Below are 17012 nucleotides of genomic sequence, written 5' to 3'. Positions count from 1 at the left end.
CAGGGTCAGCGGATCCATACCGGGACGGTTCCGGCAACGAAACCGAGACACCGTCATCGGAGGGGGAGAAGGAAAGACAGAAAAAGAGAGAGCGAGCGGGGAAGGGAGAGAGAGGGAGAGGGAGGGAAGGAGGCGGAGGGCCGGCGCTCGGGCAGGAGGAGGCCGCAGTCAGGTTCTCTGTTTCGTTCGAAATGGGGTCCAACCGCTAAAATATTTTGTGATTTTTAAGTGAAGTCGCCAAGTTTAAAATTTCGCGATATTCTAGTGAAGTCGGCAAACGATTTGCGGACTTCCCTTAAAAAAAAAAAGCAAAATTTTTTAGCGATCAGGCCCCTGTTTCGAACGAAACAGGAGATCCGCTCCGCCTCCTGCCCAGGCGCCGGCTTCCGTCAGCCCTCCACCGGCCTCCTTCTCTCTCCCTCCCTCTCTCCCCCTTCACTCTCTCTTTTTCTCTTCCATTTGCCCTCTTTCTTGCCTCCTCTACTGTATTGGTACAAGCCCGGCCCAGCAGGCATGAGCCTGTACCGACTCGTGCCGCCGGATAACCAGTACGGTGCCTGGTACCGGCACAACAGACCGTAGATTAGACTATACAAAATTGAGGATTTCATGCAAAATTAAGCATGATCCAGGAGATCCTTGTGCAGCCTAGATCCAATGAATATAAAAACAGGTTGAATAAAAAAAAAAAGAAAATACGCTTTCCCAGCAGCCCCCATGAATTCCCCTTTCTTTCTAGTGGTGTCATGCCCACATCTAATTATCAATTTTGGTCCATAGCTGCCCTATCTGAAAGAGATGTCCAAGATGCACTGTGACTCACAGATCTCCATAAAGCTTATCATACAGAGACTGAAAGCGTAGTCGAGGTCACAGTGAGGAACTGATCACATATGTTGTGGTTTTTATGCACTCAGTCCAAATACTGGGGCGTACATTCTTTACATCACCATAAAGACAATTGAGCCAGATGCTAATAATTTCACTAACCTAATAGGTGAACTGAACACTTGATCTGGATTTAGTTTCATTAATCCACTCAAATGTTATACAGCACTTGTGAAATCTAGCCTCCAAAGGAGGCAACAGAGTTTTCTGAAAAAATAGAAAATGCAAGGGAAAACATTAAAATAAAAGGTTTTGATACCCATGCAGACCCCTGTTTAGAGAGGGTTTTGGTAGTATTGACAGTTTGACAAGTTTCGGCCAAAATTCCGAAACTAGCCAAAACCCAAAACATCAAACAAATTCAGGTTCAATTCTAACAGAAATTAATTCATCTCAGCCAAATCTTAAAACCTCAAAGTGAATAAATCACTAAAGGAGGCATCTTTAAATTGTAATTAATAAGCATTGATAATATAGTCACTGTATTCTAAAATTTCTACCGACCTAGTCTATTGTGTCTTCCATTATATAACAGAATGGATCTAGAAATCATCTCAAGAAAAATTAAAGAAATATGTGGCTTTCTTGGTTACATTGTTTTACCATACAAAAGCTTTAAAAAGGTCTTTGCATTCATTGACAACTGTATGACTGGCATTAGCTTGTCCCACTATCTAAATATTTTAAAAAGAAATGGGAAAGCATGAGTGGCCCCAAACACATGGCATGAGCTGGCAAAGATAATTCACCTAAGTTCACCTGGATTATTCAGAAAAATTACCATAATCAATGAACTAAATGAATTAAAAAATTAAGGTTGAAATTATATTCATTAGGCTGAAAGAAAATTTTCAGACGAGTCCAAAGGAGAAAGAAAAAAGAATGGCTAGGAATGTTAGCCACAATGAAATAAAATGCAAATACATAAATATTTTTGATTCAGAATGGAAAAACAAAATACTTCAACACTACAACATATATCTAGCGAAATAATAAAACAAGCAAGAGTTAGAAGTAAGACTTCTCCAATGCGAGGGCTGACGAAATTAAGGTCCTCTTGCAACCCTTTCACTGCTGGATCATAAGAGTCTACAAACTGAACCAATCTGTTCAACCAAAAAAGAGATGTAAGAAATGGAGGATGACAAAAGCAAACTATTGAGGAAAAAGGATGTCACTGTTACCCTATAAGAGTAACATCTTTACTAGGGAGAAATAATGCATCAATTTAGCAGGTTAAGCCATTATTCCATGAGTGAATAATGAAATTAAAATGAAACATCACTCATTTACCTGTTCCTTTGTACACATTACCATATATCATTACTTATCACGGTTTAACAATATCATAGAGGGAACTGACTTTCCTCTCCAAAGCACCTATCCGTTATTTAATTGGTCAGAATATCAACAAGATCATACTGGGTAAGTGACTTTTCTCTCCATGGCAAGTAACCTTATTCCTTCAATCCAAGATTAGACAATTGCATACAAAAGCAACGAACAGACATTAGAAATCACTAAGCAAAGGGCTGAAAAGGAGAATAAATTTTTAAAACTAAGTAATGCCAATTACTGCTTTCGTTGCCTGATCTGATGGCTCATCCTCAAAGTCTCCTATGTCCTTGATCATACCAAACTATATTCCATGTACACAGCAACAGCATGTAATAAAATATTTGTTGAATTAATCCATAAAACCCATCCAGATGTGGTCCACAGTGTCATAACATCGGGGCCTTGAGCTTAAGCCTTGTGGTTAAAATGTTAGTTGTTTACTTCATCCAGAGGAGAGTCAGCAGACACTACCATACTTTAACTCCCATAACCACTTTGATGCATGAAGAGGTTACATAACAAGCTTGATTCGTTGATCCCTATCTCATCTTCTCAAACTTCAAAGGTTTTCCCGTCTGATTTGTCTGATTAGGTGAAAGAGAAACCATAGTGGTATCACTTGGGTAGTAACATAGCATTCAGATCAAGGTCCACCGTACTGGTACCGGTCGGCATACTGGTGGCAAGCGGCACCAGTACGGTACTGATCACGTACCGGTCCTGTTGAATGGCCGAGCTTTGGGGTTTCACATACCGGTCTCGTATCGGTCCGTACCGGTCACGTACCGGTTACATACCGGCCCATACCGATCCCGTATCGGTTCTCCAATGATAAGCTTCCGGTATTGAATTCCATGCTGATCCGATACCGGTTCAGGGCGGTACCGGTACGGCAGACCTTGATTCAGATCATCATACACACAAGTGAAGAAGATCCATGGCTTCATGTAAGTTAGCCGACAATGCTAGTCAATGTAGTGGTACCAAAGCTTCAATTTTTGAAGAACGGAGTGGTTATCTTTCCTTCACATTTTTTCTTATTATCTTCATTCATTTCTGGAATCATGCCATCCCCAAATCCATCAACAGATGGCTATATTGGAAGCCAATATCAGGTTATGGTACGGTCATCTATTTATTCCAATGGAAGAGAAAGGATGAAGAAGAAAGAAAATATGATTAACTTTCCAAAGGTTCTGGCCTCCATCATTATAAAGGTGGATTCTTTTACCAGCAAAGAGTCAGCAACCATGGATTGCCAAAGGTGTTGTAGTTTGGCAACAAGATTACGAACTTCCAACCACTTTATCAGTTATCTTGGTGGGAGTTCACAGCTTAGTAGAGTGTCCTTTTACAACTCAATAACAGACATCTGGCACTAACTTTTTCAGCTGATCCAACACCTTTAGCTTTCGATACTCTGCTTACTTCACTGTGCATATCCTCCAAGGAAGAAGATCCCTTGCGAAAACTTGCACCCTTAGAAACTCCATTTCAGATGGTAATCCAGCATGAATCTCAAAGAAACATTGCTGCTTTTCTTTCAGCAAGATCATTATTGTAAGGCTGATAGAATTCTAGTTTCCACTTCTGACTTGGTTGACTATGATAATAATCTTCTATGAAATTACCCCTTTGTTCCACGGTCATTTACTCCCTCTGCAAATGTTACAGCATTATCATGAGTCTAAGAAAATGTTTTTCAAACCTTGTTCCAGAATTCTTTTGGAACAAAGAGAAGTAAAACTTCTATTGATATGAGGCTCCATTGAATATAACCAGCTCTCATAATCTTCACTTTCCCAGTCATCATTGGTTGGATCACCTAATTTCAGTTCTTTAATGGACCTAGTGACATAACCATCTTGCAGTTGCAAATTAACACTCCAGCAGATCATGTTCATTCTAAATAGCTCTTTCCATCGAACTTATTTGTTGCGAACATCAAGAATGGGCAGTCATTCCAACTGCTTCCCAAAACTCAGGCCACCTTCTGAGAGTCTTCAATCTCAATACATCTAGTATTAAGAATTTAACAAGATCAAAAATAATTCTAGGCAAATAGCAAGCACACCTTAATCTTCAAATCTGATCTGAAACTTCTCTTTGCATGACCTAATCTGATAAGATCTGAGTCTATTATTCCCATGATCTTCAGCATAGAAGATTCAAAAGACTCTATTGCATAGCAAAAGTACCCTTTCACCAGTGCTACGGATCCTATCAACAGATCAAATCAGCACCCGCTCTTTTACCAAGTTTTTGTTCTCAATTAGATAATAAATGGGATCACATATGAAATTATGTATATAAAGAGAAGAAAAAAAGGGAGAGAAGAAGAACGAAAATATGAGTACAGATGAGAGAAAAAGTGAAGGAAGAAGAAAGAGAAGAATATGAGAAATGACACGTGAAAGAGAGAGGAGAGATTGATTCAATTTCCATCTCACCACCATTCCTCTATATGATGGTTGGATCACAATGCGAAGACAAAAATTCCCTGATAGGTGGCAATATACAATCGCACTAACCACAGGCAGCAATATAAATAAGGTAAAGACAAACAAGGAAACCTAACAACTAAGAAACTCGTTCTCTACACTGAGAATCAGCAATATTATAGCTAGGGTGGCTATTTGACCACCCTATCCTAAATCCAGGCTGGCCCAAATATTCAAAGCCTATCCAAGCCCCTTCTTGGCCTGGCTTCTCAAACAGCGCCTAGGCTTGGGATTGGCCCAAGCCTAACATGACTAGGCCCGAGAGTACCCAAATTCACCACTATGGCCCCTTTATGGCCCAGCTTATATTTCCAATTTGCTAAAAAACATCACCTACTGGTACCATTGGACCAGTTGATAGTCTGTAAACTTGACTGGCATCTCATACTCATAAACCCTAACCATGACAGGAGACAACCCTAACCAGCAACCACAAACATAACACATTCAAGAGAGTTCAAGAAGGAAATAAAAGAGATGAAAGAAGCAAGAGGAAAAAACTATTAAATGTTACTTGAACTCGTGCATAAAGAGCCCAACTCAATGGCTCTACATTAGATATAGATAAAGCGACAAAGAGATTGAGAAGATGAGGTGACGAGAGGAATTAATTAGCATGGGTTTTTCCCCCAATAAAATAGTGCTGATGCGGCAGGCCATATACATGCGCCAGTCCACATCAGCGCATAAACTGTTTGTAAGACTTTTTAAGTGGGTATAGGATTTTCCATATATAAAGCACTTTTATTCAAAAAATTGGCACGAGGATGTTCCTCAGAAATTGATTTCCTACCGATGATAAAATTACAAGGGCTATAATTTATTTTCATTTGGAAGCATGGGGACAAACACCCTGAAAAGTCAAAAGTATTCCAGTTTTTCTCATATACATGTCCATTTTATAACCATTTGATATTTAGTTAAAACATTTTAAAGGTACATGATTTTTTTCCCCAACCATATTAGACACTGTAAAATCACAATTAACAATGCAGATTTTCATTTTAAGAGGAATATCATTGATTTCCATTGGAAAGCATTTGTTCATGCAGTCCAACTCTTTCTATATATGTAAACATATATATAAAACATTCACAAAAGAATGTTTGAGTTCATGTTAGCTGTGTTATTCAATAGACCAGCACAAGAATGTTCATCAGAAAATGTTTCATACCGGTGATAAAATTCACAATCTCGGCCGCCTTTTAACATCATGTGTAGGATATTGTACATTTGCAGGATCATTTTCCTAGGTATCTGTAAGAAAAGAAGAACTCTTGTATAAATATATAGAAAAATGGGAAAAGTTATGTTACCAGTTCAGCATAATTAATCAGTATAAAATATTTTACAAAACATATAAATAAAGAACTGAATAGAGATTTATACGAGAATTACCTTATCAGAGAAAAGATTAACACGGACAAATGAACAAAATAGATCCATAAAAGCATGCAGGATCAGAGAATTTTGATGGGGCTACAAAAAGATGAAACTGAGCATGTCAGATATGATTGAAATTTATCACTTCCATGATATAAAAACCAAAGTTAAAATTTCCTGACAGGAGAATTGTGAATGGAGATAAGGTAGAAAAATGACTCACCAGCAATGTGATAACTGTGCTACTCAAATCCAAAATAAGCCGCAAAGCTTGTTCTCGAAATGCCATTAAATCAAGAAGCAGCTAGGCAGGAGCAGAAAACAAAATACATTTACCATGTCTGGCGAGCTATTTGTTATTGCATAAAGGCTTTAACACTATAATCTGGTGAAGTGCATAATATTCATAGTAGTTCTTCACTAAGAACAATCAATTACAGGAGATCTGTTAACCTTATCCTACGACACAAGATGCATTATAGGTATACAATCAAAGTGAGCTAAAATTCTAAATTAATCAGTACTTATTCATATTATATAGTGTTATTTCAAGAATTTTAGCTTATTCGAAAATTCCTAGAATTTAAACTGTCCAGTAATGTAGTTTGTGCTATCCCCTTCTCAGTCTTTATTAATTTGTCCACAGATATTAAGGCTGCTTTGTACTTTTTACAAGGCTCGTGCAATATTATACGTACTGTCCTACATAAGAAGATGAATAAAACAGCATGCACATATTACTTTTCTTTATATGAGAAATCAAACTTCTACCATATAAAGCTTGCCAGAAAGAAAAGGTAGAAAACTAATACCAAGTCATACATGTTTTCTTTTTTAGGACTTGAATCACTTATGCAGGCAAAACATTTCCAATGTTATTATATAATAGAAAATGGAAAGAATAGACTATGGCATTTACCTCAGGACCCAGACCCATGTCAATTACATCAAACCACTTTCTTTCACATTATCAAATATCAAGTATTTAAACTTGCAGCCAAAGTCAGATGCATTTCAAGCAGAGCACAAGTGGGATAACAGAATGAATAAATAATATGGGTAAAAAAAAATATGTTTGACTTTAATTATTTCTCCTTTTTTTTGCTGCTGGCAAGCAGAAAAGAAATGATTATGGATTCAGCACATACCATGACCCATGGTTCTAGGCTTTGAAAATAAACTTCTGCATTTTCATTTAAAGCATCAAGAGCAGATTTGTCAACCTGAAAGACTGATTAGTCAATACAAGAAAAAGATTTTCTTGCTACTAAGGAGAACTCAAACAGTTAAGGGGGATAATATCTTACTCGCTCCAACTGCAATTTGCTAGGATGCTCTGGAAATTTCTTTGACACAAGTATGCAGATTTTTGGGAAGTTGGGGATTATGCCAGCTTTCCAAAATGAATCTGAAAACATGTGCGAAACCAAATCTGGGCGGTCCAGGATATTATTTAACCTGTACATTTTAGTCAATAAACCTTCTGCAACTTTTGAAAGCTGAAGCACCCATTCCATGTGCAGAGCTTTTTGGACATTTCCAGAAGTTGGAGGTGCTTCAGAACCCACATTCTTCCAGTTCATAGCTGAAGGAGAAGATTCTTCAAGATTCAGGTACTCAGACCATCGCGACATGCTGTCCCACTCCCTAGATCTTAAAGATCTTGGAGACATGTCTTGGCTAGAAAATAAGTGTCTTGGTTTTGCCATCAATTTAAACCTGTAATCATCAGATTGATTTATCCTTACATGATTAAAAATTAAGCTAAGACTTGAATGCTCTGAGAAGTATTTCAAAAATGCACTTCATATAACACAATTTAATACTGAATTGTTAGTTTTAGATGTAGAATAGTTGTGCTAAAAAGTATCTTATCTTTAAAGTTCCCTTGTGCATGCTCCATAAATAAGCTTGGAATATAAACAATATAATCTGGGAAATCAGCCACCCCCCTCTCCCCCCTCCCCCCCCAACACACACACACATAGGGAGATGAACAAGAATACAATTCTGTGCAACTTTTTGCAATTGAACTAAGTACACATATGCATGTTCATCATTAATTGTTCAAGGGAATTGGATAACCTAGTACTATAATTTAGCTTTGTCGATTCATTATGTAGATATTGGATTAATCTGCAATATTTATGGAACCAAAAATTTAATCCCTGAGGAGGATATTGTTTCCAGTCATCATCTATGTTGCTTGAAGAGAGAGAGAGAGAGAGAGAGAGAGATGCTAAAATTTTGTCTACAATAACTTCTAATACAAAAATTTACTGGTGAAATTGCCTTGCAAGCTTCAGAAAAGTTGATGTACCTCCTTTATTGTAAAGATCTGTAGTATATATTACAAAAAGGCATGTGGAACAAGCTCGGCTTCATGACCTTAAGATTAGTGGCTTCCATGATGGCTTTGGAAACATGATGCAAGCCTACTAGATTTGGTAATCCATAAGAGACATTGATAAAAATGTATTTTTTCCTCTTTTGCAATTGGAAATACAATAACTTTTCAATTGAGGATCCTGTTGACTAAGAACTTAGAAGATGCAACTCATTGTGGAAGAGGCACTTCAAATAACATTTTGTGCATTAAATCAAAGACCATTGGGATTAGACAACATTCATATTACTGTTAAATTAATTAGCAAATACATATTCCAGTTACTAGCATCAAGTTAATAATATGAAAAGGCTAGGGATAGATTAGCCGATATATGGGTACTCAGATAATTTTTTGGTCTGTCCAAGGTGCCAATGTACTCCTGCTATGTGGTGTAACTTCTTTTTTTATCTGGATGCCATATGCTCATATCATTTTCAAAATAAGAAGACCATATGGGTGATAAGAACTGTTTCTGAATACTGCACCTTGCTGCAAATTTGCAAAAAGACCTTGATAAGTCAAGTTCTTGCAAAGATTTTCTTAATATGCTTATTAAGTCTTATATGGATGTGGATTCTAATCATATTATATTAAACGAATTAGTATTCATACTGGTAGAATTGGAGCCCTAACCCTATCACTTCAAAATCATGATGGTCCAGCTAAAGTGAATATCAGGATTCTTGATCACGATCTTATGAAACAATTCATAAATAAAACCACAATATGTTTGTCTGGTTTCTTATCTATCATCAAGTGGACACGCATGGATGGTACCAGCATAGCTACCACAGTAAAACTGTTTGTTAGGTGAATACAAAATGAGAATAATGTGTTCCATCATGGTTTACACATAACAGAATATGTACGGACCAAAATTCAATGAGTTAATTGCTTCCAAATCATTATCCAATTAAAAAAAAAAAACTGTATTCGACCATTAAAATTGTCTATTTTGAGCAAATATGATGCATAAGTAGGAGATAAAACATGACGTTTTGTTTGTACGCATTTCTAAATGTCGTAGAGTAAAATCCACAGTGTGGCTCATCAATTTCGATTTCCCATTAATGATTTTCCACTAACAAAATTGTGAATCCAACAGTATGAGCCTATTATGATTCTAGCTCAATTTTACTCTTGTTTTTTCTCAAAAGTGTAAAATATTAAAATTCAGGAAAAAGATCCTCCAGCAGGAGAAAAACTTTCTACATTTCTTAATGAAAACAAAAAAAAGGGCCAATCGGCCAACTTGTTAGGTTGATTGATGTGTCTTTTCTATGTTCAATTTACTCTCATAAAGCAGAGCCACTTCCATTTTGAGCACCAATTTGTCTTCAACTTTCTATTAATTTGCTTCGAGAGAAGAGTCATGAGTTGAAAGAATGAAAATGGACCCTTTAAGTAGCTCAAGGAGGGAGTGAGGAGCAGTTATAGGAATAGCATGTGTTCAACCATACAAAACGGGATGGAGATAGAGATGATAAATGGCCTCTTGGCCATCCATGTTAAAATAGCAGATGAACCTTTGAGCACGCAATTTGAGGTTACACACACATAAAAGGTGTTTCTATGAAGAATCTTAAATCAAAATTGCTACCACAGTTCTATTAGAATATATAATGGTATAGAAAGCCTGAAGGATTCTTGTTTCCTGAGGTGCTCATCCTATCATTACATTGTGTTCTTCTTACAAATATCCATGTAAAGCATCAAAATTTCAATTGGACTAAGATTTTCGGCAACTAATTATTTTACTCAATGCAATTCAGTAAAAGGCCACTCACATGTACCTGAATATCTGAAGGTGAATGAAGCATTTGTATCATTTCGCATTGTTGACAAGCTTCATGTTTTAATAGTTGTCGTCATTCTAGGTGCTACCAGATCAGGTCAGGTTGGGTTTTAGTAAACCAGGACCCAGACCCCTTGGGGTTTCAGGTCTAAATTTTGTTCCATACCCACCCCTCAAATATTAGGTCCAGCCTAGGTTTGGGTGATGAAATATCATAACCATATAACCCATTGGATATGCTACAAAAATTAAATTATAATCAACAAGTACTTGACTATTAACCATACAATAATAATTGACAAAATTTAAAAGATACACTTGTTAAATATAAACAACCAAACATGTACTAACATGTATTTTTTTATTCTTTCTAACCTATTAAGTTATATAACAAATTTCATATACCAAGTCTTAAGAAATTGAAGACTAATAAACAAAACTATTATTATTTATATATAAACCGATTAATTAGTCGGGACCAGGTCGGGTCAAGTCTAAAAGCCCAAACCAAGACCCAACCTGAAGTTTTCAACGGGTCTAACTTTGGACCCATATCCAACGCCAACAAATCAGGTTTGGGATCTAATTGGGTTCAGATAAGGCATATGGTTTGCAAGTTGAAGAAGTGATAGCCCTAGTTTTCACTACATAAGCAAGATTGTATTGAAAGAACAAGGAATAAGTTTGTAGATCCTGCAAATGTATTCCATCACAAGAAGATGCCTAACAATTCAATATGTGAGTTGGGTACCACAGTAAGCAAGCAGCCTTGTGATGGACTTTTTTTTTTTGAGTAAAAAGTTTTAGTTTTTCTTTTGAAAACATGAGAGGTGGTTGGGAGTTCCACATACTAAAATGTTTACTGCCCATTGAAGATACAAGTAAGTAGCAACATTAAGATTGTATGTATGTACAAGATTTTCATGTGCATCAAATCTCATTGAGATCATCTATTCAAAAAAAAGAAAAAATAAAAGGTAAAAACTTAATAACTTTATTTTAATAAAAGTGATAATAATGCAAAATTCTACATCTTAGTACCATATAATGTTACTGTATCGACATTATATCGACATGATAAGCCCTTGTATCGACACATGGTAAAGGTGCTAAGTCGGAATAGCATCTATAGTTCTATACCATGCATTGATATTTCACTGTATCAAGCCCCTAGAACATAATAGTTCCCTATGGGTATGATATACCCGATACCGACCTGGGTAATCTAGTATGAGACCTGGTGATAAATTCTTGACAAACTAACATAAACAGATTTTTCATATTATCACATGTAACTTTTAATAGTTCAACAGTTATATTAACAAACAATGCTAGCATGAAACCAACACAACGTGACCATAATTCGCATAATATCAAAAAATCGAAAAGAAAGAAATGGCAATCTTGAAATATGGAATAATTCAAAATCTCTAGAAGTTCTAACATCAAAAACTTATGGTGCAAATGCATCTCCAAAAGTTAAGCATAATGAAGAACAGAGAAACAGACAAGAGGAACTTCTAAAAAGCAGCTAAGAACCTTAAATATCTTGTCTGAAGCCCTTTGCTAAGAAATTAAAGGGATCTTCATGTGAGGATCACTAACAACACTTTAAGCCTCACATCTGGTACTCTGCTGAAATATTCATTGCTTGACTCCAATGAGATGGAAACAATGTCACTGAGAAAGCCCACACTTGAGCTCTCTTCAGAGAATGGAAAAAAAAAACTCACAAAAATTGATTCAATGATTTTAATGAATTTCAACTCCAAAAGTATTCAGAAAGCACAATAGTGGACCCGATAACGATTCCTATTGAGGAAATATAATGTTGAAAAGCATCCCTTATCTTAAGCAAAAAAAAAAAAAAAAAGCATCCCTTATGCTTCCTGACGATAACATTTTACCATGAGCATCACACATTTTGCAGTTGTGAACATCCTAGAAAGGGAACAAAGTCATTCAAGAAATGGAGGAAAAGTCAATTTCTGTAGAATCAAGTAATGAGAGCAGCACAGTCACCTCTCACGGTTCTTTAATAAAAACTAAACGCAGATTGCAGAGGCAAGGCATAAGCCACCAGGCAGCAGAGGCATACCATTTTTCTATTTGTCACATTACATCCAAAGAATATGTTTGGCGAACCTCCTCCCCTGCACCCAGCATTATGCTAGTCCAAGTCCTTCTGAAGCAGTCTAGGAGAAGAATTAGATGGGTCGATCTTGTTTAAGCAATTAAAACAATGGGGAAAACCATGTAAAAGCTTTTCTTATTGATATTCACACAAATACAGTTCCAATAACTAACTACTAAAGGTGAAGAGGACTAATTTTGCACCCAAAAAAAAAGGAAAAAAAGGGGGACTACCTGACTAAATCAGCATCAAGTCTAAAGCAAATCGGCATCAAGTCTAAACCAAAAGACTCCAAAGGCAACTCAACACAGAAGCCCTAGTCCTAACATGTCCAAAGGCACTCAATGCCACTTAACCAACTTCTATGCGCATAAGAATTTATTCCCTCAAAGGAGGGGCTATATAGTTCCTTTCCCCTCAGTTTGACCTTGTCCTCGGGGTCAACCATTGGGTATATCTGGATTTTCTACCAATCCATACATCTCCTAACTCCTAAATCATTGATCTCCATCATATCCTGGGCATGCCCATATTCTTTCAGCTAAGAATCTTTGATAATTAAGAAGCACTAATGCCGGAATCAAAAATTATCACTATGACAACAAAGTTTGTTCTCTCTTCTTCCTTCTGCCTTTGTCAAGTGATCCTTTAAATGGATTTGGTAGGTGATTTGAATGGCCCATAATTTGAATATTTCTAGCTCAGATTAATTTCTAGGCCTATTAATCAGCAACAACTAGTTTGCTTCTCCTGGAATTGTGTTTCTGTGGCAATTGTGAGGTTGGTAAGATTGGACATTTATCTTGGTTTACATTAGAAAGCCATTCAGATTTGAATATTGGAGTTTGCAATAGGGTAGTTTGTCATAGCTCTCATCCAACAAACATGTGATATCACTGAAGTGAGTTGGACAGAAGCAGCTATTAATCACCTCTATGAACTCAACCCAAGTGGTTAGGCCAACGCCTACATGAGCTCCTATAAACCAGAAGTGCCACTAAAGAGCATCACCTAGTATGCATACAGGAAGTAAGAAGCAATGGTTGATTGAATATAGTTTTGTGATAGACAAAGCAGACAAAGCACTGCTTCAGCCTAATACTAGGAAAGCAACCTGGACAGGTTGACCAGGAAGGCTAACTCAATCAACAAAATTAAAATACCTAGTACAAATTCAAAACAACGCAAAATTACCCAAACACCAGTAAACGGAACCCATATCATTCGCAAAATTTCTAACCCAGTTGACAGTCCGTATTCTATAGATAGCTGAAGTTCGGGTTGCAACAAGTTGAGAGTCCATGGGTTATATGCTGGTGTGTCAGAGCCTGAGCATATAAAATTGGATCCCATTTGTGAAAAAAGTTGGGGACATTTGTAGCCTTCAACCCAAAACCAACTCAACTCAAAGAAGGGCTGATGTTTCAACCACAATCTAATATAGCCCAGTAAAATTCGAACCACGGTTTAGGTCATGCTAGCTTACAACCCGATTGAGGTTCATTATCTCTCATGCAATTAGATTGCAAGAAGGTTTAAGTCACAGCTACGTGAAGATTAAACCTAGATTCGACCTGAAGTATCTTTGGGTCTAAGATTTGGACCCAATACCTAATTCATTCTCCTGGCCTATCGAGTTGGGTCCATTTTTGGCGGGCTCTAGGTCAGCTTTTATATCAAGGCGCCAAACTCAGATTTTTAAAATTAATTTTTGTTGGATCAATTTGAGTCCAAATAAGTTTTATTTTGTAGGGCAGGTTCAACCTGAACAAATTCAGGTCTTAGTTTGGGATCCAAATCCACCCCTTGATTATAATCTTTAGGTATGGCTCAGGTGTAAGTCAAGCTGGGGAAAGGTTATTTTCCATTATTTTCTAACTTATTAATTCGGGCCTAGTTGCTTGGATTTGGATGGCTCCAACATGGCCCATTTGGAATGACTTGGTTTCCTCTAGATGATGTTGTTATTCAAACCTTGGAGTACTCTTAACATTCCTCAAGCATGCAAGCAATAGCCCTTGATTGATGGACTTAATGGTGGATAGCTCATGTAATAGAGATATCCAGCAGACAAGCGATCTCTTCATCTTGACCAAAATTGTAACTTCCAAATCAATGCTAAAATCATGCTTTTCTACACATTTACATGTGCCTCTTCCTTAACTCCGGCCTTGCACTTGTCCATGACACCACATCCTCTTCAAGATATTCTGGAAAAGAATCAGATGGGTTGGCTTGTATCAAGGAGAGACTGACCTCTATGAATAGTATAGAGGAACGTCCATTCACTTTTTTCAGTGGTGAATCATCTAGACATAAATCATGGTTCGACCACAATTAGCCCAATTCTGTAACTAGCAGCTAAGAGATACTAGCTACATGACTAATAGAGAGCTAACTCTAAAACAATAGAATCCGGGCTACAATTCTAGGCAACATTTACTCCGAGAAGCTATCTGAAATCATTGAAACCTACAAATCAACATGACAATTTGCTCTCTAGCATGGAGCCGGCATAATAATGTGGTTAAAGACAAGAGATTGTTCAACAGGAGAGACAAAGAAGTTATTAATAATGATGAAACCATAATTATCTGCGGAGAAAAAAAAAAATCAAAACAGGAAGAATCAAAATCACATAAGACGATCAGGCATTGAATGTGGTACATTTGAACTCCAACACAATAACTAAACCGACGTGGCATGATAGCATCCAAATGAAATCTAATTGACTGTGGTACATTTGAATGTTCGAACCTTCATAACGAAAACTGTCCCAGAAGAGCAAGAAATGACAATAGGACAAAAAAACCTCAAATTATCGAACTAGGCAAGAAACAGACAGGAAAAGAGAGGAGTAACCTAGAAAGTTCGACTTTCGACTTCAGTTGTCCACCAACCACCTTCCTCTCGCCAGATCTTTTCGCCAACGCTCACCTAGTTCTCATGGTCGTACAAATTCCCCAAAAATGGAGGAATAATCAAAACTTTAAGCCCCAGAGACGACAGATCCCCAAAGGCACGAGGCCTAGGATAAAAATGGGGTCAGATTCAGCACACCAAGGAGGATGGTAGTGCGGACCGAGTAGAAGAAGACCGTCGGAGAGGATCCAGACTTGTGCTCTGATTTTAATTTTACTGATTAGACGGCGATACTGGCGTTGAAAAAGAACACACCTCACTGGTAACCACTAACCCCCCCCCCCCCCCCCCCCCCCCCCCACTCACCAACCCCACGCCTTGTGTAGCTTCTAAGCCACGCCCACATGATTCTTTTTTTCCTTTTCTTTTCTTTAGAAAGAGAGAGAAGTTACCGAGATCGGCGGCCGCGAGGGAGGGAAGGCAGTAGATGTGTGCGATGCCGGAGAAAGCGCGGAAGCTGCCGGAAGAGGCTGTCCGGCTGGTCGGGTTTTCGGTCGGATGGGGGAAGCGGGGTCGTTGGACGCAAATCTAGCAATGTCTTGCTCCTTCCATGCCCGAGTTACTGCGACTGCTGTAGCTAGGCCGCTCGCTAATTATGGCTGCGGGCCCAATCGCCGCACCGCGGGCCTCATACAACTGGACGTGTCGGATGTCCGCCTAGTTATATGGAAGCAAGTATTACACTATTACGCCAACGATCTCCAAGGGTGGAGTTGGCATTACGAAACCATGGTTGGCTCCACTTTTATTTTTTTATTATTTATAAAAATATAAATAAATTAAGTATAGCCAATTATTTATAGTACTAGGTTTTTTTTGCTTTTTTTGGCACATTATGGAGATGAAGTCTAAACTGAAAGTCAGGTGCATAAGAAAGGTGCAAAAACATATAAATATCCTCTATCCTTTTCTCATAATTAGTTTCCATAAATAAAATTCTTTTAACTATTTATAGCAATACATTTGGGAATTGAATTCTCCTTTCCTTAAGCTAATAAACACTCCTCTCTCCCTCTCTCTCTCAAAATGTCTGATTGGCATTTGATAAGTAAGCTATGGAAACTATTTTTAAATTTGTAATGAAATAAAAATCCCCATAATCCTCTCTTTTTTGTGATTAACACTCCTTGTCATCGCCAAGCTAAATTGTCTTAGGAGTGTACTTGCTCTCTAGTCTGTGGAGTCGAAATCCTCCAACTCTCTCCCTAATATAATTTTTTAATATCATTATTTTAAATTTAAGCATTTTCTATGATAATCTTAAAAGGAAATTACTTTCTATGTTTATCTCTAATTTTTTTAAGAAAACAAAATGCTTATTGCTTCTATTACAATCGGCTACCTTTCCTCTCCTTTCCTTCAAAGATCAAACTAATCCATATTTTCACACGTCCAATGTAATCTATCATCTTCCTTGACGGCCACCTCCTCTTCTCTGCCCTCTCTCACCTTCCCTCTTCCTTGCTCCACCCTTTTGCCTCCTTCATCGTTGTCGTCATCTCTGATAGTATGAGTGTGCTACCGCTTGCATCCTCTCCATCATTATCTAAGTCCCTATTATAAAGTTTATCCACACTCTCACTAAGCCTATCCTCACCAACAACCTCCACCTTAGCGCCACCACTAACTTCGACAAGCTCAACCTTGTCGCGCTCTCCTACA

At 37.6% G+C, this 17012-nt stretch overlaps 1 protein-coding gene across 6 annotated transcripts in view; it reads right to left on the bottom strand.

Annotated features, from left to right (window-relative positions):
* GRL (transcription activator) overlaps window positions 1-15984 on the bottom strand; it is a 59047-nt gene extending 43063 nt beyond the window's left edge. For 2 of the 6 annotated variants that reach the window (XM_088717493.1, XM_088717499.1), the window contains exons 1-8: window positions 15743-15984; window positions 15291-15551; window positions 7418-7829; window positions 7259-7333; window positions 6334-6414; window positions 6126-6206; window positions 5902-5984; window positions 1910-1994 (exon numbers count right to left, since the gene is read on the bottom strand). In XM_088717493.1, coding sequence (XP_088573619.1) covers window positions 1910-1994; window positions 5902-5984; window positions 6126-6206; window positions 6334-6414; window positions 7259-7333; window positions 7418-7819 — 807 coding nt within the window. In that variant the 5' untranslated portion in view covers window positions 7820-7829; window positions 15291-15551; window positions 15743-15984. Of the gene's footprint in view, window positions 1-1909; window positions 1995-5901; window positions 5985-6125; window positions 6207-6333; window positions 6415-7258; window positions 7334-7417; window positions 7830-15290; window positions 15645-15742 lie in introns of those variants that run through there. The other 4 variants (XM_088717470.1, XM_039114465.2, XM_088717486.1 and 1 more) reach the window with 2 other exon arrangements.
* Window positions 15985-17012: the final 1028 nt, after the last annotated feature.

This window comes from Phoenix dactylifera, chromosome 1, assembly GCF_051530095.1.
Source record: "Phoenix dactylifera cultivar Ajwa chromosome 1, Ajwa_hap1_PhDact_Kaust_v1.1, whole genome shotgun sequence".
Lineage (NCBI taxonomy): Eukaryota > Viridiplantae > Streptophyta > Magnoliopsida > Arecales > Arecaceae > Phoenix > Phoenix dactylifera.
Note: the sequence above shows the minus strand (reverse complement) of the source record. Positions and strands in the feature narration are given on the sequence as shown.